This window comes from Symphalangus syndactylus, chromosome 1, assembly GCF_028878055.3.
Source record: "Symphalangus syndactylus isolate Jambi chromosome 1, NHGRI_mSymSyn1-v2.1_pri, whole genome shotgun sequence".
NCBI classification, from domain to species: domain Eukaryota; kingdom Metazoa; phylum Chordata; class Mammalia; order Primates; family Hylobatidae; genus Symphalangus; species Symphalangus syndactylus.
In genome coordinates this window covers 129,983,330-130,008,542 of record NC_072423.2, presented here as the reverse complement: position 1 = coordinate 130,008,542, position 25,213 = coordinate 129,983,330, and the positions used below count along the sequence as shown (strand labels likewise).

Genomic DNA, 25,213 nt, shown 5'->3' with positions numbered 1-25,213 from the left:
AATCTTGCAAAGCATTAATGTATTGTATATATTTAGAAAATATATCAGAAAAAGTGATAAATTTTCTTGCTTTTTACAAGACATTAAAAGGAATCCAGGCTTTCCTTTCCTGACTCCCAGGAACATCATCTGAGGAAAGAACTAGAATCCCGTAAGCTATTAGAAAACATGGCTTTTGCAGTTTTATATTGCTCGCATTTTTTTTTCTCTTTATATACTTTCTATTTCCTTCAAAATTACAAATAAATAAAAGTAATGGTAGGTTTTGCCCTGGGATTTTGTTGGACTGAAGAAAGATGTTTCTAATTCTCTACTAAGTAGTTCTACTACAGACTGTACTCTGCATTCATTGAGTTTCTGCTCAGGAGGGTATAATAGAAAAGAGAACATGCTTTGGAGTCAGACCCTTGGACAAGTCATTAGCCTCAGTTTCCTTTTCTGTAGAATCACGATGTTCATGCCTAATTTAATTCAAGACATTATTTTGAATATCAGCAGGTAAACTCCAAAAAGGTAATATCAACTTGGAACAATTTTAATCTTGAATTATCATGAAATTTTGATCTCTTCTTTATGCCTACTCTACATTAATTAGAGAGAGCACGTATCTCCCCCATTTCCTCCTTGTATCCATGGCAGCATTGTGGCTAATCCATAAATCCTCTGTATTACGATCTTTAGCCAATTCCCAAGCAACCATCTTTCAGGTAGGCTGACCTTGACAATGCAGGGTATACCTTACATTTTGACCCCATCATATCTGCACGTGGTTTCCATAATCACAGAAAAAGGGGTAGAGAGCTGAGGGATGAGGAGGAGGAGGTCAAACACTATTAAATCTTTCATTAAAGAGATGACACACATCACTTCTACTTGTGGTTCATTCATTAGAACTAATCATATGACCCAGATTTTCTGCAATGGGACTGGGAATGTGAACATTTTTCTAGCAGTAACTATGTCTGTCATAGAGGGTTTTAAGAGAACCACATCCAAATCTTTGATCACCCTGATGTCATGTGGCTCTAGATAGGGTGAAATGAATGTTCCTCTGGGTAGGTTGAATATACAGGCACATTCCAATTCCCTCCCATCTCTATAATGTGATTATTTTATGAGCTCAATGACAATGAGACTAATATTTAGAGTTCAAGAAAAAAATCTTAATTATTATTATTTTTATTTTTATTTTTCGAGACAGAGTCTTGCTCTGTCACCCAGGTTGGTGGGGGAGAGGCGCGATCTCGGCTCACTGCAACTCTTGTCTCCCAGGTTCGAGCTATTCTGCCTGCCTCAGCCTCCCGAGTAGTTGGAATTACAGGCACTCACCACCACACCCGGCTAATATTTGTATTTTTTTAAGTAGAGACGAGGTTTCGTCATGTTGCCCACACTGGTCTTGAACTCCTGAACTCAGGTGATCCACCCACCTTGGCCTCCCAAAATGTTGGGATTACAGGCGTGAGCCACTGAGCCCAGCCAAAAATCTTAATTCTTAAGAATACAAACAAAAACTAAAGTACAGTACACAGGGCTGAGGTTAAGGGAAGAATTCTGGAAATCTGATGCCTGTAAAACAAGTCAATAGGATGTGAAGAAAAGAAATTTCAAATAATGTGGAATACATAGACAGAGCTTGTTTCAAACAAATATTTCAAGCAGGCCTCTCTGAGCACCATTGTAGGCCAGCACAACCCTTTTGGAAAGCAATTTAGCAAAATATCAAGAGCATTCCAAATGTCCCTGTACTTTGAACTTGGAATTTCACCCTTGAGAGCTTATCTTTAAAGAAATAGAAAACAACTCTTTTTTTTTTTTTTTTTAAAGACAGGGTCTCTCTCTGTCACCCAGGCTGGAGTGCAGTGGTGTGAACATGGCCCACTGCAAACTCAAACTCCTGGGCTCAAGCAATAGCTGGGACTACAGATGGTCTCTAAGACTATGTTAAAGAAACATTTCCTAAAACACTCTAAGTAAAAGTTCATCACAACTTTATTTATAATATAAAACAAATGGAAACTAGAAAGTTTATGCATAAATCTTTAGGTAAATCATGCTATATACACCTAGTGGACTCTATTTATTTATGAAGAAATAATCATGTAAATACCAATTAAGCATCATTTTACCAAACAACAGTCCTATACTCTGAAAAAATGTTAATTCATACAAACCAAAAGACAACTGTGGAGCCCTTTAAGATTAAAGGAGACCAAGGAGACGTGCCAACTAAATTCAATGTGCTACCCTTGATAGAATCTTGTTGGGGAAAACATTGTTGTAAAAGACATTGAAGCATTAAATGCCCTAAATCTGGTCACCCTTGTTATTATATAGGGAATGCCTTGTTCTTAGGAGATACTCGCCAACATGTTTAGGCATAAAGGATCATAAAGTCTTCTACTCAATCTGAAATGATTCAGAAAAAGAAAAAATATTAATAATATTGTATATATAGTAAAGATAAAGATAATGCAACTGTTGCAAAACATTAACAATTGATGAATATAGAGAAATGGGTGTTTAGTGTACTATTTTTGCAATTTGTAGCTTTAAAATTTTTCAAATTAAAAGTTTTTAAAAATATGCTCATCTGGAAAATGTTTATGACATAAGATTAAATAAAAATTCAGGGTACATAATCATGTATCCCATATGACCTTAGTTAAGTTAGAAATGCCTCTCTATGTAGAAAGCAAGACTAGAAGGAAAATACTGAAATATTAACAATAACTAAAGTTCGGTGGATGGATTGAACTGGGAATGCTTTTACACTTCCAGTTTTTATATATTTTCTTCACCTTTTTAATAACCATCTATCACTTTCATAATGAAAAAATAAAAAGAAAGAACTACCAAGTACACAGGAACAAACAGAGTCATTTTTCCCCATCTTTCCAACTTTGAGCCTGAAGCCAAATCCAAGCATTGACAGAGGGAAATGAGTTCAAGCCGTCAGCTATTAAGGTGTGAAAGTCTGTGTTTCAGGGGTTGCCAAGTGACCTTTAATGAACACCTGTCTGAGACAGAAAAATCATAGTATTCTAAGCTTAGGACTCAATGTATAATTTAGCTTTAGTATCATCACAGTGGGGCTACTGGATATAGCTCCAGCTTTAAGATTTATGGCCAAGCTGAGGAATATTTTTGAATTTGGCTTATTCTTCACAGAATTAAGCTTCAAGTTCATATGGTGCAAAGTAGCTAACCTCGACTTCTGATCATAGACCAAATGGGTTAGGCCTAACTGATTCATAAGCCTGCAAACATCTTTCAACATTGGTGAGGTCAGCATCCTCTCAGTTCCTGGATCTTGGCCCCAGAAACTCTTTCCCACCCCTTCCTAACTAGTTTTTCCTGACTTTACTATCTGTCTCTATTCTCTGGCTCCTGTTCTCAAAACCCACATCATCCCCAGGACTCCTTCTAGAAAAGTAGTCTTGCCTCACTCTTGTCTATCTGAAACAACTCAGCACGCCCAACACTTCTCTTCCTTCACATGGACAACCATCCTTTAAAAGGCTCCCTTCCTCCTGTTCCACTGACTCAGGGAATTATCTCCAAGCTCCACTCACCCTTGCCTCCCACCCGAATCCGCTACTCTATCTTGCTAGAACCACATGTATCTTTGGAATCTCAGCCCATTCCTTCCACCCATATAGGCTGATGTTTCTGACCATTCTCAAGGCAGCCCTGGCTGGGCCAACAGCTTCCATTCAGACCCTAAGACCTCTGCCTTTGTAGAAAATTGGTTTCAGTTTGCCTGAACTAGAAAAGTATCTATCAGCATTGCCAAATCCTACCAGGGGACCATAGGCCTTCCCATCTCCTGCACGGAGGCCTCTCCTGGGGGTTGCAATGATTCTTAGCACTCCTCTGACAGAACAGACTGTACCGGCACTGCTTCTAAGTTCTTATTCTACCGAGCTGACAGGAATATCAACTACAGTCATCCTAGAGGTTCCCCACTCCCCAGGGTTATGCAGAGTTATGCAATGCCATTCTCTGCTTGCATTAGCAGTCAGGTGGGTTCCTCAGTAGGCTTAGAGCCAATTCATGTTCCCCACTCAGAATCATCCTCACCCCACCTATGCCCTTATATAAATGACTGCCTGTGTCAATTCTTAAAGTGAAGTAAAATGCCCATGTCCGTGGCTATGTGGTTTCCACTCTTCTTCAAACAGAGGCAATCAAAAGTCATCAACCTCCATTCATACTCCCTCAGTTTATGTTTTTACCTATAGATCATTAGGAAAATAGAAGCACTTAGAAAGTTTCCCATCTTTATATATCCACACCTATTCCACTCTCTCATTTTCCTTCTGATTCAAGCATGAACTGTCTTTTCTTCTGCTCCTTCACTGTTGTATAGCCTACATCATCAGTTTACATCCTCTAGGGGACCTTCTCCATCAGCAAACATACTTAAGGCAAATCCTTAATTTATCTCATATCCTCCTCCAGCTACTGCCCCATTTTGTCATTTTTCATCATAATAATTTGTCTCTATTTTTGACACTCCATTTTTCTTCTTTAATATACCCCAATTTAAGGAAGGCCAATGCTTTTCTTAGGGCCAGCAGTAACCTCCTTATTTCCAGATGCAATAGTCACTTTTTTTTTTTTTTTTTTTTGAGATAGAGTCTCGCTCTGTCACCCAGGCTAGCGTGCAGTGGCATGATCTTGGCTCACTGCCAGCTCCACCTCCTGGGTTCATGCCATTCTCCTGCCTCAGCCTCCCAAGTAGCTGGGACTACAGGCTCCTGCCACCATGCCTGGCTAATTTTTTGTATTTTTAGTAGAGACAGGGTTTCACCGTGTTAGCCAGGATGGTCTCAATCTCCCGACCTTGTGATCCTCCCACCTTGGCCTCCCAAAGTGCTGGGATTACAGGCGTGAGCCGCCACGCCCAGCCAATAGTCAGTCTTTTATTCTCATCTCATTTACCCTTTCAGCTCAATACAGTTGACCACTCTTCCCTTGTTGGACTACTTCCTTCTCTTGGTTTTCCATAATAATTCTAGACTCTTCTGGTTTTTCTCCAATTCCATAAGCCCCTCCCCAATCTTCTTTGCTAACTCCTCTTTTGATTTCCAAATGTTGGATAGCACTGCTGGGGATTAGCTCTGGGTTATGTGCAAGTCTCCCTCTATGCTCTCTGGGATCTTACTAAGACCAATGGCTGTGCCAAAGACTCTCCCAAATTGATACTTTCACACCAACCACTCCTCTGGGTGCCAAACCCATATAGACAGCTGCTTCTTTGACATGTTGGGTGTCTAAAAGGCATCAGAAACTGTACATGGTCAAACAAAATTCTTGATTCCCTCTCTCTCTCTCTCATAGAGAGAGATTTGCACATGGCCTGGAACTGATCTCCAGCAGTGCAGTCCAAAATCTAGAAGTCAAGTAAAGGAGGGAGAGTTAGCAAGGAAGACTGAGGATGGGCTTGTGGGATTGGAGAGAAACCAGGAGAGTCTGTCTCTCTCTGTCTCTCTCTCTCTCTCACTCACACACACACACACACACACACACACAAACTCCCTTCCAACCCAGGTTCTATTTCAGTTAATGCCACTAGTCTTAGTCCCTTGTCCTGAAATTTGAAATCCTCTTTGCTTCCTTTCACTTCTTATTCCCTCACCTCCAAACCTGCAAACCAACAACAAATCCATTAGTTTTTCCTTTGAACTACTTCTCAAATTCATTCGCTTCTCATGCCCCTGCTACCACCCTGACCTCAGCCACACCGGCCTCTTGGCTCTACTGCTGCAGTAGCCCTTAGTCAACCCCACTCTCCACTTCCCCTCCAATGCAATCCATTCTCCACACACAGCCAGAATAACTTTCTTTTTTTTTTTTTTTTTTTTTTTTATTATACTTTAGGGTTTTAGGGTACATGTGCACAATGTGCAGGTTTGTTACGTATGTATCCATGTGCCATGTTGATTTCCTGCACCCATTAACTCGTCATTTAGCATTAGGTGTATCTCCTAATGCTGTCCCTCCCCCCTCCCCACAATAACTTTCTTAGAATATAAATTGTATCATGTCACTCAGTTCTTCAGACCTTCCAGTGGCTTCTTAAAATGATATCCAAATACCTTGCCACAGCCTACCAGAGCCTAAGAGACCTGGCGGTTTCTCCAATTCTGTCTTTCACTCATCTTCCCATTGTTCATCATGCTTTACCCACACTGTCTCTATCCCTATTCCTTAAACACACCAAGTCCTCTCCTGCCTTTGTACTTGTGTACCAGGTGCCTGGTAGACACAGGCAGGGCTTGGGACATTGGAGTGGAAACTTGCTACTTTCACGTCTGAGAAAGGAGTCACTTGTTTCTAATTATTCTTTGTCAGTGACACCTTCCATTTGTATAAAGTTTTTGGTGCCACCAAGTGGAGTGTAGATTTACATAAAGTCATCTTTAAAAAAAAAAAAATACAGAGATGTGGATACAGGGTATGGTGTAAGAGGAAGCGTTGACCCAGGTCTGTGGTTAATGGCTTATAGATCTCAGTACTTGAATCAAAAAAACACTGAAATCATGGGTAGAATAGGAAATACTCATCTGGTTTGGAGGCAGGGAATCATATAATCCTCCTCAATAGCAATCACTTGTGGAATATCTGAAAGATGATGAGATTCTTAAGCACATTTATAATAGATTTTAAAAACTGGCTATAACCATTGTATTTCACATACCTTGAATGACACATACTAACTATGTGACATCCCATCTTATGTGAACTCCCAAAAGGAACATATTCCATGCAACACCATGGCTCTTAGCCTTAGGTGTCATTAGAATCACTTTGCACATCAAGCCCCACACCTTGATGTCCTGATTTAAGTGTTCTGGGTCAGAGTCTTGGCTTTTTTTTTTTTTTTTTAATTTACCAAGATGATTCTAGTGAGCAGCTAGGATTGTGCCCTGTTGTTTAAATAGAATTATTTCTCCTTTTAAGGCAGATATGATTTTAAATTCCAACGATGTTTTTTAGGTTAAACCTTACTTACGTAACAGTTTCCTAATTGTTTTAAAAAGGGACAGCCAGAAATTTCTTTGGCAATGTTACCGTATAACTGAGTTGCTCTCAAACTTGGATACATTTTGGTATCTGCTGGATAGTTTTACAATATACTGACACATGAATCTCCAGAGATTCTGGTTTCCTTGGTATGGGTTACAGCCTGGGCATCTGAATTTTTATAAACTCCTCCTTTCTAAACTCTTGAGTTCATTTATTTGTTTTAGAAACAGGGTCTCGCCCTGATGCCCAGGTTGGAGTGCAGTGGCATACTCATAGCTTGCTTACAACCTCAAACTCCTGGGCCCAAGCAATCCTCCTGCCTCAGTCTCTCAGGTAACTGGAACCACAAGTGCATGCCACCACACCTGGCTAATTTTTTTAAATGCTGTTTATATTTTGTAGAGATGGTATTTCACTGTGTTGCCCAGGCTGGTCTCAAACTCCTGCCCTCAAGGGATCCTCTGGCCTCAGCCTCCCAAAGCTCAGAAATTATAGACATAAGCCACGGTGCCCAGCCTTCTTTTATATTTTTAGGAAGTTTAAGTTCCTGGCGAGAGGTTTTTCAGGCCAACAAGAGATTATCACAGAAAACAAGAACAGATAAAATCAGACGAACTCTCGGTTTCTGGACTGCTGACAACACCTCCACGTTTTTTTCAGCCACCACGTTCTTTCCTCCAAAGGGCATCGTTGGTCAGCCTGCAGCCCACTGCATGCCAGTATCTAGCTGGCTGCCTGCTTCATGCCAAGAGCCACTCCTTACAGAGAACTCACATGAATTTCCCTCCTCTTTAATGTCTAGCCATGTAATAGAAACCCCCTTACATCAAAGTTTAAGGTACTGTCAGAAAACAAATGACTGCTGCTGTTTGAGTGTGTTGGAGGCAGCCAGCCCAGGCCCATCAGGGAACTGCGGATTCCTGAGCATTACTACAAGGCTGTCAGGCCCCTCAGCACTGTCACCCAGTCGCAATGGTCAGAAAAACGGCCTCCTGATCACTGAGCTGTGCTATTCCCTCTCCCCTGTCCTCTGATGATTGGTGGGGAGAGTGTATTTCAGAGCCATAAATTTGTGTGTCTTCAGCATGAATGTTTCCTCCTTTGATTACACCACCTCCCTACCAGGATCATACCATTTAGTCATGAGGAGGATTTAGTTGAGGTATAATTCAAATGCCATTCCCACTGATTTCTATAAATCCAGTTTCTGGTCTCTGATATTATTGCTTCTGGGGCTGATGGTACATCCACAATTTTCTTCACCTATATTTTTTCTTCAGTGCCTATTTTTTCTCCTTTATTAAGATTCAGAGTGTCTCAAAGAGTGCTCCAAAAACCATATATTTGCATCACCTAGGGTGTCTGCAAAAATCTCAGATTTCTAGGTCTACCACAAACCCGCTGATTCATGCCTAAAACGAAGCAGATATTGATATTCGTAACAAATAGCCCAGGTCATTGTAAAGATTGAAAATCACTGATCTGAGGCAGTGTCATGTGTCTGAGAAATCAAGCACCCTGGATCCTAATTCCCACTCTGCAGTTTCCTGGTTGAATAACTTTGCACAAGCTCTCTGGGTCTCAGTCACCTCCTCTGTAAAATGGAGCCGGTATCTTATATTCCTTATAGAATTGTTGTGATGATTAAATGGGGTAATATACATGACATGTTTAGAAGAGTGCCAAGCACATAGTATGAGGTCATCATTATCCATCCATTCAATAAGTGAAGATTAACCACATGAAACATCAAAAAATAAAGGCAGAAAATTTTTTTAAAATGCTAAAAATGTAGCACAGAAATATAAACATTAAAATGCTGCAGAAGTTAAGACGCTGTTAATGCATCAGAGAGAAGGTGAGCTGCAGACTCAGGTTGGGATAGAAATAAGCTTCACCATTCACTCACTGGGAAAATTTTAGTTCACTCCTTCAGAGATCGTGGTCAGTAATAATACCTTGCTGATTTATTAAAGTATTTTTTTCTTCTAAAGTTAATATTTTACTAAATTAAGAAATAATCACATATTACATAGCTGTAAGTGGGAAAAGGTGAATGCAATCACTACATGCATTTTTGTTTCAAGAAAAATAGGTTTACAGAAAAACTGAGCAGAGTACAGAGTTCCCATAAATGTCCTCTCCCCTTCCCCTGTACACAGTTTCCTCTATTATTATCTTGTATTTAGTGTGTTACAATGCATAAACCAATATTAAAACATTGTTATTAACTAAAGCCCATAGTTTACATGAGGGTTCACTCTGTGTTGTTCAGTTATATGGGTTTTGGCAAATACATGATGTCACGTATACACTATTACAGTATCATACAAAATAGTTTCACTGCCCTAAAAATCCTCTGTGCTTTGTATTCAACCCTCTTCCCTCCCCTGGAACTCCTGGCAACCACTGATCTTTTACTGTCTCTATAGGTCTACTTGTTACAGAATATCATACAGTTGGAATCATGCAATATTTAACCTTTTGGGACTGGCTTCTTGTCTATAGCAATATGCGTATAAGGTTTCTCCATGTCTTTTCACAGCTTGATAACTCAGTTCTTTTTATCACTGAGTAACATTTCATGGTGTGGACGTACCATAGTTTGTTTATCCATTCACCTGTTGAGGGGCATCTCAGTTGCTTCCAGTTTTTAGCATTTATGGTAAAGCTGCTATAAACATTTGTGTGAAGGTTTTTGTGTGGACATAACTTTTCATCTCATTTGGGTGAATACTAATAAGTGTGCTTGCTGAATCACATGGTAAGACTACATTTATCTTTGCAGGAAACTTCCCAACTGTCTTCCACTGTAGCTGCACCACCCTGTATTCCCAACAGGAATGAACGTTAAGTTCCTATTCTACATCCTTGCCAACATTTGAGGTTATCGATGTTTTATATTTTCACCATTTAATAGGTGTGTGGTGGTATCTCTTTGTTGTTTTAATTTGCAATTTCCTAATGACAACAGATGTTGAGCATCTTTTCATAACGTTATTTGCTATCTGTATATGATATTTGGTAAGGAGTCTGTTTAAATGTTCTTGCCCACTTTTTAATTGGGCAGCTTATTTTCTTATTGTTGAGTTTTAAGAGTTCTTTATCTGGTATATATTTGGACACAAGTCTTTTATCAGGTGTATATTTTGCAAGTATTTCCTCCTAGTCTGTTGCTTGTCTTTTCATTCTTTTAACAGTGTTTTTCAGAAAACAGAAATTATTAATTTTCATGAAGTGCAGCTTATTTTTTTCATGGATCATGCTTTGGGTGTTGTGTCTAAAGACTTACCATCAACCCAAGGTCACCTAGATGATTTACCATGTTATCTTCTATAAGTGATATAGTTTTACATTTTACATTTAGATCTATTTGAAGTTAATTTTTGTGAAAAGGATAAGATCTATGTAGATTCTCTCTTTTTTTTTTTTTTTTTTTTGCATGTAGAGATTTAGTTTTTCAACACCATTTGTTGAAAAGGCAATTCCTTCCTCATTAAATTGCCTTTGCTACTTTGTCAAACAGTAGTTGACTATATTAGTGTGTGTATCTATTTCTGGGCTCTCCACTCTGTTCCATTGAACTATGGGTCTGCTCTGTCACCAATAGTACACTGTCTTGATCACTGTAGCTTTACAGTAAGCCTTGAAGTCAGGTGGTGTCAGTCCCTCAACTTTGTTCTTCTTCAGTATTGTATTGGTTGTTCAGAATTTTCTGCTTTTCCATATTTTAGAATCAGTTTGTTCATGTCCACAAAATAACTTTCTGGGATTTTGATTAGGATTGCACTGAATCTATGTATGAAATTGGGAATAACGGACATTTTAAAAATATTGAGTCTTCCTTCTAATGAACATGGACTATCTCTCCATTTATTTTGATATTTTAAAGATTTCTTGCATCAATACATGCTTTTATCAAAAGGCCTTCTTTTGCTTTTTCTTTACTGAACATCTATTTCTCCTTCTCCCTTCTACCCTTGTCTATCTCAAGGCCACGTTGATAATCTAATGTATGTATTTTTTTTCTTTTTCTCTGTACTCAAATAATTCTATATTGATATATATGTATATATATGTTTGTAAGTATATGTCTGTGTGTGTGTATCTGTGTCTCTGTTTCTGTCTTTCTGTACACACAAACACATACACTCATGGCTGATGTTTTAAAATCATTGCCAGTGTATGAAAATAAAATTGTTACATATATTTTTCTGCATCTTGCCTGTTTTATTCCACAATCTCATATAAATCCCTCAAAGAGATTTAGTCTAGCCGTAGCCTTCTAAAAAAGTGAGTATGTAATATCCAGTGGTATTTAGTCATCCATTTTGTGTTCCACTTTTTCTCCCCACAAATATCATTGTAGTATACCTTCTTATAAATATGTTTTTACATGTTGGTGATATATTTCTAGGAGTAGATTCCCAGGAATACAATTTCAGGGTCCAAGGGGTATGTAATTTTTATTTTATAGGCATCACATGACTGCATGTTCAGAAAATATGCTAATACTCATTTTCGTATCAAGAAAACTTGGGTGGAAAAATTTATCCATGTTCCCACTATGAAGTACTGTTATCACTCTTTTAGTAATTTTCTCACTTTAATGGGTATGAAGGAATATCTCTGTGTTACTTTTGTTTTTTAATTTACCTGGCTACTGGTTGAATTTGAGCATATTATTTTATATTTATCAGCCATTTTTATATCTTTCATTTATGCATATATTTATAACTTTCTTCTGTCTAACTGTTCTTTATTGTCAATTTTATGAGAGCTCTTTGTATATTATAGATGCTACCCATTGAATGCCATCTTCATTACAGTTTTTTTTTTACAGATTTTTAAAATTGACTTTGTTTATGGACCACCTCATTCTTGGTTTAGTTTCTACCATAAAGCAACAAGCATTGGCTAAAATGTATAGGGACTACTTTAAAAGAATGAGAGGCAAAAGAATGGCTGGACAACTCACCCTCAGAAGGCTGCAGGATGGTGAGAAACTTACAGGGAAACCAACATCATTCCACCTGAGAAGAGAATATTGGGCAGGTGGTTAAGAGGGAGACAGAAAGCTACTTTAAATCTCTGAATATCTGTCACATGGAAGAAGAATTGTATTAACTATAAATGGTCACAAGTGATAGAAATACATCAAAGAAGCATTGTCGTCAGGCAGAATTAGGACTGATCTAAGAAAGAAATGTCCTAGTAGTGACAGCTGCCCTAGAATTAAATGGTTTCTTATGATTTACAAGGTTTCATTAAATTTCTGGAGATGACCAACATGAGGATAGAGGACACCTATTATGGATAGATTTCAATCATTCAAGAAAACTCATACGGACAGATGAGGTGTTTCAAAGAAAATAGAGTTTAATACAAATAATTCACTGATCACAAAATTTTTAAAAGGGGTGGATAAGTTAAAGGCAGGAAGTAGGCATTAGATTTCAGCTTCACTGCCACAGTCATAGTCTCACAAACCAAAGAAATGCTGCTGTCACCCAGAGGACAATAACATGTTGGACTCCACTGCTCCTCGGCAGCCGAGTCAGGTGAATATCAGGAAAGCTCAGAAGCCAAACAAATTGCATATATGCAAAGCCCCATAAAATCATCTGCTGCCACTGCTATGGGAAGAAGAAAATGGCTTCCACCTCTACTCCACCTTCATGTAAAGTACATCTAATAATTAGGACATAAATTATATCCATAGAGATGAAAACAAGAGATTCTGGGAACTACAGTTCACAGACATCTAGCCCCTGAAGTATGGGAGAGAGTGAGAAGGACAGGGAATGCTGATTGTCAGACAATGTCTGACACAGGGTTTAAGTATCAGTTTAGGGGGACAGACGAAGGGGTGTACTTGGCCTTAAGCTACATGGCCCTGCTTAAAATATAAAGAAGTATGATTCCATAGCACTCTGCTCATCCCTTCTTTCTAAAATTGGTTTTAAAAGGTTTTTTGGTAATAACCATCATGACACCCCTCGGTCTTCTCTACTTTATCCTTGGAGAGCATGAGCAGCATTGCCTCTCTAAATACAATGGCAACCCACCCACTCTGTTGCTTTTATAGATTCTGTGCAAACCGTACTTAAATAGATGTCATTTCACAGAAGCTGATCATTTTTGTGACTGCTAAAAACACAAGCAAATTATTCAATTCAATCTACATGTACTAGGGAGCACTTTCTATGAACTGTTATTTTTAAAACCCAAGGGGTTCAGAGGACCACTACTGTTGTAGGCACAACCATGTACTGCAATAATTCTCCTACCCACCCTAGAATGACCACAGTGGCCTCTGGGCAGCAGGGAAATGAGGAACATAGATTTACTTACTTGGTTAATTACATCACGATAGGTGTGTAGGTCTCCTACTTCCACCCAATTTATGCACCAAATTTCAGGAACAATTCTATTATACAAGGTCACATAATGAAAGTTAAGAAATTAATTTTACTGAGGAATGAGAAAATTCACAAGGGCAAGGTCAGCAATATAGAAATGCATGTTGTACTTGAGTCTTTCATTATCCCACTGAAAGGCAGGCCAGAGCCAGTGAGGCAGGTCTGGAGATGTGTCCCTCAGACCTCACCTCAAGGGAGACCTGCCATAAAGAGTACAACTAGTGATGGGTTTCTCTTTGGAGGCCTCTGAGATCTACCACAGTAAGGTCATGCTCTTCCTGAGCAGCTCCCAACCAATGACTGAGCATCATATTGGTACTAGGGCCTGGCTATTTTTGCCCAATGTAGAAATCCTATATGAACTGGCTCTCTCCATTGGGCTGGTAAAAACTATCCCAGAACTACATCAGAACCCAAGGTTCTTCCTCCCAAATCTGCCTTCCTTTTCTCTTGACATAGGTCTTAGATCCACACTGTGGTCTGAAGTCTTTTCCTGCTTCCCCTGATTACTCTTCCCTTATCTTTCACAGACATTACCACCAGTAAATTTCTTGCACTTGTAACTGGATCTTGCTGTGTGCTTTCTAATGAGACCATCTAGATCTCATCCAGATGAATACAGCCATGGCATCTGCTAGACATAATGTGGATTTTATTCCAGAGGAAGTAGCCTTTCCCCCTTATTTAGCTTTGCCTTTTTACCTTGCTATAGTAAGGGTAAAGGAAACAAAGAAATCTCATCTGCCAAGAAGTCTGGGTTTGGGATGCCAGCTGTTTATAAGAGTTGTCTGAGAAAACCAGCTGCTCTGATTCTGGGGAAAAATTGGCTATTGAGATGATAACAGATTCTGCTTCTATAGGAAGTTGATTGTGAATGTAACCTCTTCCACTGAGAGAATGGGGGTCCTGATTCCAGGTGGCTCATTTTCCAGATAAGCCAGGGTAGCCCCCAGGGTTATCTGGAATCAGTTCTTCTCATTATACAATGCACAAAGAGCAGTGTTCATTTTTTTCATACACCATAGTGACTATTCAGAGGAGAAGCTCATTAGGAAACCTGGATTCTATAACTCTCAATCTCGAATCCAGACCAGGCATATACATGCATTCCCTACTCTTTAAATTTTCTATTTAAAATATTGCCCCATTTTTCAAAAGAAGACAAACAAATGGCCAACAGGTATATGAAATAATGCTCAACATCACTAATCATCAGATAACTGCAAATCAAAACCACAAAGAGATATTATCTTACCCCAGTAAGAATGGCTATTACTAAAAAGACAAAAAACAACATGTTGGTGAGGATGCAGAGAAAAGGAAACTCTTACACATTTGTTTTTGGGAATGTAAATTAGTACAGCCTCTATTGAAAACAGTATGGAGATTTCTTAAAGAACTAAGAACAAAATTGCCATTTGATCCCACTAGTGGGTATATACTGAAAGTAAAATAAATCAGTATATCAAAAAGATGCCTGCACTTATACATTTATTGCAGCAGTATTCACAATAGCAAAGATAAAGAATCAACCTGTGTTCATCAATGGATGACTGGATAAACAAAACAAAAACACGGCATATATATATACAATGAAATTCTATTCAGACATAAAAAATAATGAAACTATGTCTTTTGCAGCAATAGGGATGGAACTGGAGGTCAATTATCGTAGGGATGGAACTGGAGGTCATTATCTTAAGTGAAACAACCCAGACACAGAAAGAAAAATATCATATGTTCTCACTCATAAGTTAGTGCTAAAAATGTGTTTGCATGGATGTAGTCAGTGCAATGATGGACAATGGAGACTCAGAAGAGTGAGATCTCAGAGGGGAGGATGATGAGAAATTGGTTAATGGGTACAACGTATGCTTTTGGGTGATGGATACCCTAAAAGCCCTGACTTAACTTCTACCCAGTCTGTGCACATAACAAAATTGAACATTTACCCCATAAAGTACAAATAAAAAGTAAAAATGATTTTAAAAAATAGTCCCAGTTGAAGAGATATACACTGTCACTCGGGCAACACTTTCTGTGCTTCAACTCAGAAACCCAGTTTTGCTGACAAATCAGCAAGAAAAGATTAGGTTTTACAAGGATTTATTTTCCTCCATTTCCCCTCCAACATGCCACTTCAACCCCTTTCCACCCTTAACACCATACAACCATCCTTCTTCCTCCCTTCTCACTTCATTAGGTACACTCCCTAATTCCAGGAAGAAAGAATTAGCCCAATTCCTTGTTTTGGGCGGTTGATTTATGCCAAAGGAGCAGAGTGGCATTCACATATACCCATAGCTCTTTGTCTTAGGAAGGAGAGTGAATAAATTGAAACAGAAAAAAGATAAATTGTACTAACCAAAGTTATAGCAGCTATTCTAGCAGGAGAATCTATTACTTGGGTATCTGCCTTGGATGACATGACCTACAAGTCAACCTCTGCCCTTACCCCAAAGTCTAAGCACATGGCTGAAAACATGAGACAGACAGAAACATGGCGGCCTTTCTGATGGAAGTCAAAGGGATAGGATATAAGGTCCAATCTGGCGCATAAGGCATAGAATGTGGCCAGAGATTTATTTGGTCCAACACTTCTGCTTGCAGATGAGGAAACTGAGGTGCAATAACTTAAGATAGTATAACTAGTTGTGCTCTATCAGAAATAGTACCTGGGTCTCCAGACCTTTAAGCCAGTGCTCTTTCCTGAATGCCTTATTGCTTCATGGTCATTTAACATTTTTTGACTCACTTTCTCCAGGCCCTTTTGTGTAGCCCTCACCACAGAAAAATCTAAATGAGGTGGCCCTTATTTTCCCTTTTCTCCCAACAAATATATGACACAGAAAGCAGGTAGAGTATGAATTATCAAAGAGTACTATGATCTGTCTGCGGCCTATTCCTTTTATTTTTACCATATAACTTGCCATCTTCTGTCTCACAGTCCCACTACTATCCACATTTGTTGCTTTCTTCAGAGATGGTAGAAACAAGATTTATAAATTTGATGAGGAGCATTGAAACCTTCAGTTTCAATAAGCAATAATTCGTAGTGACATGCAAGTGCTTTTTTTGTGCATTGACTCAGTTTCTCTATAGCTCTTATATGTGGTCATTTGCATTATCAGCACAAACATTTTACCCCTTCCAGAATCCACACCCTTTTTGTGGGTAGCAGCTTTGCTTTGTCAGCTTAAACTGGAACTACATTTCCAAAAATGTCCTTCTCTATCTGGTTCTGGATGAAGTTTGCCACAAGAAAAACTTCATCGAGTTTTGGAATAGGGAAGTAAAATAGCAGCCATTTCCCACACTCTGAAGGTGGGTGTGGGGCATGCACTGTTGCATCTCACCCACATTCCCACTGACTTGCTGGCTCCCCTTGTTGACATGACCAGCCCCACAAGTCTTCCAGCTCCTGTTGGAAATCCTCCTCTACCTTCTGTAGCTCCTGAGCCAGGTCTATGTGCAGCTCACCACACACACCAAGGGCACCAACTTCTCCTGCAAGTCACCCATGTCTTCATATTTGGGAACAGTTAGAGACTAATATGGATTCCAGTAGTTTCTTCTAACCACATTATGTCTAACTTTCTTTTCCAACTGCTGGCCCTGATTACCTCGGGTCCAACATCAGATATAGAGGCAACAGCCCTACATGGGCTTCTTAACCAGCTCCCACAATTGCATAAATTTCAATCCCTGTAATAAATCCCTTATGCTATATCACTCACTATTGTTCTGGTTTTCTAATCACACTCTAAATGATAAACTGTTGACTTCGCAGTTACCCCTACCACCTCTGGTAAGGTAAACTTCCTCACCTCTTGACTCTGTGGTTGCCAGATAACTTGCCTTGCTATGACACAAGCAGGGACTTGCCCAGCGGAGCCTTCTCCTCTTGCAGCTCTGTCGTCTCCATAAGAGCATGCTGTGGTCACTCCTAGTCCCAGGAGGGAGATGAAATTCACGTGGTGCAAAGCATCCCAGCCACCGCAGTCAGCAAAACTGTCTCAGCCAACCCTAGAGCCACAATGCAAAGTAGAACTGTCAAATCCAGCCCAGCCTAGATCAACCAAACATCAGCTATCCTGCAGATGCATAAGTAATAATAAACACTTTTATTTTTTCAAGACATTGAGTTTCAAGGTGCTTTTTTTTGTAGCAATAACTAACCAACATGCTGCTACAATACTTTTATGCCAGAAAACATACTCTATTCAACTGTATCTTTTGCCAAAGAAATAATTTTGGTGTTTTAGGTGACTGTAGCAATACCTCAGTTAAAAAATCACCCTCCTTTCTTTTTACTTTATAATGTCGTTGTAAAGCACACAAATACTAGAGATAGTTTGAGTTTGAATTTTGGCTCAAGTACATATGAATTGTGTAATGACTTATTTAATCTCTGTAAATCTTGGTCTTCTCTTCTGTACAATGGGGGTGAGATATTACCTAACTGGTTGTATTTAACATAAAATGAAGTAAAGTTCTTAACATAGCAATTGTACATAGTATGTGCTCAATAATTATTAGTTATCTGTGTGCATGTGTATGTCTATGTGTGTATTCTGCTAAGAATACTCCCCCAAGTGTTCATGTTCACTTAATATTTTGATCGTCATTTATTCACCTATCTATCTATTGAGTGTTGGATACTCACATAGCAATATAATGTAGCAAGCTTCTGTCACAGGCCCAGGAGATACACAGATGAACAAGGCCCAGACTGTGCCCTTAAAGATTCCTATCACCTTTGCTATATTTCAGCTACTCCTCAACTAAATCAGTTCTGAAAGCAGCAGTATTTCTACCCAGTGATGGGAACAAGGCTACAGTAGCCAACAAAAAATACATTCTATATACCATTTCAGAAGGTGAACAAAAAGATAAATATGTTGAGTAATTTTGATGAGGGCTGTGTGTTCTATTATGCTAAATTACCAACATCATCTTTATTTTATTGCAAGCCTTTCAACTATTATGTGAAACAATTAGAGTATTTACATTCTCATTTATGATTTCTACTTTACTCTAATTTTTCTTTCGAAGGTATGATCTAAAAAGCAACCAAATTTTCCAGTTTTATTTTTCTTTCTGAAAGGAACCTCATTAATCTAATTTTTTGTAAAATGCAATTAATTCTTTTTGTTACTGATCTCATTTTAGACTAATAATAGCAAACATTTAGAACATGCTTACTATATGCCAGACATTGTCTTGAGCATATGATATAAATTTATTCACTTCACATGGCAAGAACTTCATAAGTAAAATTTTTATAGATATTCCCATTTCATAGATGAAACAGAGGCAGGGAGATTAAGTAACCTTCCCGAGGTCACACATGTGGTCCATAGCACAGGCAGGATTCAACTAGACTCCAGAATCTAGCTCTTTAGCCCCAAACTCTGCCACCTCTTCCATCTGCTCCCTAAAGCAAGGAGGCTCTGTGTACTGCACATGTCGATGTTTAGTAAAAATCTTCCCAACCAAACATTCCTCAAAATAATTTCTTTATTCTTCTGAACCCTTAGCCTTGAGTGATGCTCACTGTCATCTTTAAGCATAATTTCCATTTAATAAATGTCCTCTTGTTATTGACAGAAATTTCATTAACTTCATCGTCTCTTGGGCCTGGCAGAAATGATTATCACATTCAGGAAATTGAAGAGAAATGGGTTATTACTTTGGAGGCAAATAGAGCAAAGAAAAAGATAAGGAAACAGGAAAGGCAGAGAGAGATAAGTGCAAAAAGAGGCAGGAGAGGGAAATGAGGAATTGAAGAGTCATGGTCCATACAGGTTTCTCAGTTTCTGCTCTCCCTCCCTATCGGCAGGCAATTACTCGAAAGCGCAGGAATGACTGCTAAGCAGATGATATGGAGATCCCGAAGGGAACTGCAGATTTCTCCCATAGCCAGCCTATCAAGGAGCAATGAGAGAAGAGCAGCAGCAACAATAATAGCAGCAGCTGGGAACGGAGGTGAGATGAAGGAATGTGCCCTGAATTTTTTGACCTGAGGCTCCTGGAAACTTCCTTCTGCTCTGCTTATTCCTGGGGAGCCAAACAGAAAGGGCAAATGAAATGCATCCTTCAAACAAGCCTAGGAAGAAAGCTGAGTGGCAGAAGTTCAAAGGCCTGAGTCATCATTTTCAGGCCCCTGTGGACAGGTGGATTCCTCTGAAGCAGAGCATTCCTCCTTAATCACTTGGTGACTTTCTGTTAAACTGTTTGCTGACACAGGTCTCTCTAGCTGGAAAAGACCGTTTCCTGCATTCAGGCTACAGGAGCCAGCCTCATTTCTGCCCTGTCATTTGAAACAATTCTTATTTTTTCTGTCCTGACTTTGCCTAACGGCCCCTCCCTTGGCACTCATAATACTTTAATGCTACAGGTGGCTAGTGCAGTCACTTGGCTCAGCAGCAACAACTCAATATTTGAAGATGTAAATTATAACAGCTCCCTAACTGGCCTCCTCATATTCCCTCACCTCCCTTCCCATCTATTATTAGCCCAGCAGCCAGAGTTGTCTTTTTAAAAACATAAATAAAATTATGTCACTCCCTATCCTTGCGAAAAACCATTTTAAGAGACAGTTCAAAATAAGTTACACGTCCTTGTCCAAGCACAGACCCTTGCCTACCTTCCCACTCTATTATGGACTATCTCAGTCTCTATCTTGCTGCCACACTGGTCTCTGTTTCTCTAAGGCACCATGCTGCCCCCCACCCAAGGGCCTTTGCACATGCTATATCATTAGCTTAGTACTTGCTCCCTTTACTGGTTAATTCTTACTTGGTCTTTAGGTCTCTGAGCTAGATAGCCTCCATTTCACCTACAGATCCACCATCTACCTTAGCCTCCCTATTCTCTATCTGAGAGGGATAATCTATGATCTACATCAATGGTCTTCTTTGCCCTCTAGCTCTGTAAGGACATTGAAAGGAGAAAACAGAGTGAAACCAGAGCATTTATTTTCCTGAATCACTCTTTGTGAAAATCAACTCTGCAACTGTCAAGGATCCTTTATTGGTCAACAATTGCTGTGAAACAGTCACAAAGTCTCCATATAGCAATAAGTATCCATTTCTTAGGTGTCCTCGGGTCATTTGGAAGGTGGGGGGTGGTGTTGATCTAGGCTGTCTTACATGGGCATCAAGAGAGCAACCCAATAACACAAGTACTTCTAGTAGTTTAATTGTCTGTCTCTCCTACTAAACTGTTAACTCCATGTTTGTTTTGCTCATCTTTACCTTCCTATTGAGACAGCCAGGAGGGAGAGGGTCCCCAGAGAAACTCCAGCCAGCCGGCACACTGGGATGGAGCCTTGGGAAGTTCATGCCGTTTGCAGCAGGGAGGAGCATGGCCCCTCCTCTTCTTGTGTGGAAACTGGGATTCAAACGAACAGGCGGGAAGTGTTCTAGCAGGGACTCTAGCCTTGTAAGAATCCCTGTTTCCTCCTTTTCTTCCTTTTCACCCAATAAAACCCTGCTTTACCCACCCTTCAAACCATCTATGAGCCTAAATTGTTATGTCCATGGGATGGACAAGGACCCCATCTTTAGCCAAACTAAAGTGCTGCAACATTTTTGGCACCCAACATGCGGCTTGAGAAGTGGTGAGTGAAATGGGGACTCAAAACCTCTCACTGTTGCTCCTAAGCATTTTCATCCTTGGACTTCTAAGGGTGGAGGAAACATGCCCCCACCCCCTCATCACTACTGTGCCTTTTCATGGGCTTTTCCTTCATTTTTCAGGATGGATCAGAGAGCAACATCTACCCTCCACCCTCCCCTCCCTGATGGAGCTGGGACACCAAGACCACTTTGCCACCTGTTTAATAACAGGTCTCCGGAAGGCAGCTCAAAAGGCAGTCAATTTTGATAAACTCCACAAAATCATCCAAGAAAAACATGAAAACCCATCCGCCTTCCTCGCCCGCCTTACACAGGCACTCCAACAATACACCAACATGGACCCTAAAGCCCCCGACAGCAGACAACTTCTCATGTTCCATTTCTTCACACAAAGCTTCCCAGACATTCGGGCCAAACTAAAAAGGCTAGACAGAGGTCCCTTTACCCCGCAGACCGAGATCCTCGCTACCGCGTTCAAGGTCTACCACAACCGTGACAAGCAGGCAAGGAGGCAAAAGTGCCAAATGTTGGCTCAGGCCTTCAAGGCCCCAACCCAACCTGTCAGATGCCCTGCCTCTATGTCCACTCACCGCCAACCCCCTGGACCCTGCTTTAAGTGTGGGAATAAAGGTCACTGGGCTCGTGAGTGTCCTAATCCCAAGCCACCCAAAAGACCGTGCCCCAAGTGCCAACAATCCGGCCACTGGGCGACCGACTGCCCCAGCTCCCTTGGGGGAGATGGGCCAGACCCCGTCCTAAAGCCAATCTCATTAAGTTGGCAGCCTACGACTGACGGGGCCCTAGGACCTCTTCCCGACACACACCATCACCACGCAGGAGCCCAGGGTGCCTCTTGCGGTGAGTAGGCGTCTCGTCATTTCCCTCCTACTTCCTCAGTTCTGCAGGAGTATTAAGGCGCTGTCTCCACCTCTGGCCCTCCTATAGTCAAAGTAGGGGGCCACCCCACGCAGCCAAAGACCACCCCGCCCCTAACATGCTCTCATAAGTTCCTGTTCACGCCCCAGTGCCCCCCTTCCTTTCCTCACACTTCCCGGCGTCTCCAGCGACATCTCTCAAGCCGCCGAAGACCTCCTTCAGCAGCTAGACCCCTCCTCTGTTTCCGTCTCAGTAGAGCAATCCTGGCTCTTACTTCTACAGGAAGGAATCCAACTGTTAAACGCCTCTAATATCTCTCCCTCCAACTGCTTCCTATGTGCCAGCCTTGATAAACTGCCGCTTATTGCTGTTCCTGTCACCCTCCCAAACACTACCAACACTTCTGATCATTCACCACCCCCCAACACCCCCTTAATATCCAGTGTTCCCCTCTTCAATACGTCCCAGGCCGTTACCTGCTACACAGACTCCCCTGAATCCTTTTCCTTCTGCAATACCTCCACCTCCTACCCTAACTCTTCCACCCCCAATGGATACTTCTTCTGGTGTAACCACACTCTTTACAAAACAATTAATTCCTCCATCAATACCACCTGCTTCCCCGTCACACTCCTGCCACAACTTACCCTCCTCTCCCTTTCCGAAGGGACCACCGCCTTCAACCTTAACCACCCTCCCATAAATCAGGCCCCAAGAAAAAGATGGGCTGTCTTTATACCTGCCATCCTTGGCCTCTCCCTTGCAACCTCCCTTCTAGGCTCTGCTCTAGGGGCCACCTTCCTCGGATACGGAGTCTCGCAGGTTAATGAATTAAAGGTACACCTAGAATCCACTTTTGAACAAACTGCGCAGTCACTAGCCACCCTGCAAGGACAAATCACCTCTTTAGCCAGACTAGTCCTCCAAAACTGCAGAGCCCTAGACCTCCTGACAGCTGAAAAAGGAGGCACATGCATTTTCCTCCAAGAAAGCTGTTGTTACTTTATTAATGAGTCCCAGGTTGTCGAGACTAACATAAAAAATCTTAATGACATAAGACAAAAACTCCTCAAAACGAATGCAGGCTTCTTACTTTGGGACACTCTAAAAATGCCTCTTTTAGCTTGGGTTCTACCATTTCTCGGACCCCTCCTAGGAATAGCGGCCTTTTGTACTCTCCTCCCCGCCTAATAAAGTTCATGCAACAACGAATCTCCTCCTTATCTAACCAGACTTTTAACCAGCTTCTCATCAGGCACTACCAACTCCTAGCAACCGAAGAAGACCAGGACTCACCTACCCATGGCCTCCACCTCCAGGACCTGTAATTTCTTAGATTTCCTCCAGGACCTCCAAGAAGATACGTGGCTCATAGCAGATCCTTCCCTGCCATACGGATGGCTCGCGTCCATAGATGACCTCTACTTACAAGGGACATCTTTAGACTTCACACCCTGGGAAGTGTTCACCTTCAGCGCTGTCTTCTTTGGCCTCCTGCTATTGCTCTGCCCCTACAGTCCTCCAATATCCCTTCCCACGACACCCCCGTTCAGCAGGAAGTAGCCAGACGAACAGCGATGCCCACCTCCCCACTTCTTAAAAAACAAAAAAGGGAGGAATGTTAGGTGACTAGAGCACCCTAATGGCGCTGGTTCCGGGTTCTTCTTCCTCAATGCAAACCCGCCAAAGGAAAAACCAATCAGAGAGAGGCGTTTTTCCCGCCTCGCTCTAAGCCCCACCCCAACCAATCACAAACATCCACACAGCCCTCCTGGGCATAAAAGAAGCAAACCCCCCACCGCTTTCTCTCTCTCTCTCTCTCTCTCTCCTGCCCTGCCTAGCCTGCTGCCTCCAATAAAGATCTCTTGGCTGAGCCGGTGTGCTGTGGTCTTAAGTCTGAGAGTCACTCTTTCACAAGGTGTCACTGGCCACTGGTTGGCATTTTCTACCACACACCCACAGAGTCTCTTCCTCCCCATGCCAGGGAGGCCAGCTCTGATCCACAGCAATTAAACTTGTCTCTATGGTGGAGAAACAACTTGCATAAGAATAAGAGGTTCTTCCCCAGGCATTTTTAAACTGTTTCTTTTCTTTCCCCTTCTCTACCCTATCAGCAAGTTAACTTTTAAAGTTTTATTTTTTTTCTTTTAGAAACATTTTTTACTAGGCCAGGCCCCCAGAATTATCACTTTTTGTATTTTCTGCCAAGTTTTGGTTGTGAAATGGAGTCTCCACCTTGTTTTATATCCTGAGGGCATGGCTTTGTTTAGTAATCCTGCCTTAGGGAATAAGTTTCTTTCTGGTTTGACATCTGCATGTTCTTCTAGCCCTGTCTCTTCTAGCCCCACCCAGTGACTGGGTTTTCTTCTGCCTGTGTGTGTACTGTGTGTGATGTCTGTAAAAAGAGCTCTAGTTAATTTGGCCTAAAGAAAGATAAGCTCTTGGATCAAACATTTTTTAAGGGAAGTTAAAAGCTGTGGTACCTTTCAGTTCACATGAGTTTCATCTTTGAGAAATGAAAGCAGACTTAAATATTATTGGTAAAATGCAGGTGTCATTAAGATGTAAATAGGTGGGCCAAATAATGAAGGTCAGATGCAAGATTTGCTAAGTGTTTTAAAATTATAAACTGCTTTTTAAAGGAGTTTTAAGAACTATTTGACTTGCTGGCTTCACAATTGGTAAGGCCTGAGGACATAAGGAACTAACCACGCCCTTAATTATGCTGGGAGTCAAACTTTGCCTGCACCTAGATACAGTTAAAACAACTTACCAGGTTTCACCTTAAAAGTTAAAAATTGCTAGGAGTTACCATTATAACATGTAATTGAGACTCTCTGAAATAGATTTACATGCAAGATGTGGAAAACAGTAAAATGTTTTTTCTTTTTTTTTTTTGTAAAAGTTTATAAGAAGATGTGGAAATGTTAATTTTGGCCTAGGGTTAAAGGATTGTTTTAAATTAGATAGGAAAAAGCTGAAGGTTCAAAGAAGTGGTAGAAGAATTCTAGAAATTGACCTTGCAGAAGAGGTTCTCTGTGTGAACATATTGACTAAATTCCTAAAAGGGTATTATATGGTTTTTCTGTAAATTGAGCATTGAAATAAAAGAATAACAAGGTTTTCCTAAGGGGCTAATCTGTTCTTTGGCAAAATTTCTAAAGGGTTATAAAAGGTTTTTGCTTCTTTAAAATTTCTGAGTCATCATTTTGGCAAAATAAATAACTTATGGTAACC

General features: G+C 40.6%; 1 protein-coding gene across 8 annotated transcripts in view; it reads right to left on the bottom strand.

Annotated features, from left to right (window-relative positions):
• Nucleotides 1-23,769, bottom strand: part of GADL1 (glutamate decarboxylase like 1) — a 300,401-nt gene extending 276,632 nt beyond the window's left edge. For 3 of the 8 annotated variants that reach the window (XM_063636873.1, XM_063636898.1, XM_063636894.1), the window contains exons 1-2: nucleotides 23,273-23,769; nucleotides 17,285-17,483 (exon numbers count right to left, since the gene is read on the bottom strand). In XM_063636873.1, coding sequence (XP_063492943.1) covers nucleotides 17,285-17,390 — 106 coding nt within the window. In that variant the 5' untranslated portion in view covers nucleotides 17,391-17,483; nucleotides 23,273-23,769. Of the gene's footprint in view, nucleotides 1-12,013; nucleotides 12,069-17,284; nucleotides 17,484-23,272 lie in introns of those variants that run through there. The other 5 variants (XM_063636874.1, XM_063636881.1, XM_063636876.1 and 2 more) reach the window with 5 other exon arrangements.
• Between the last annotated feature and the right edge of the window lie 1,444 nt (nucleotides 23,770-25,213).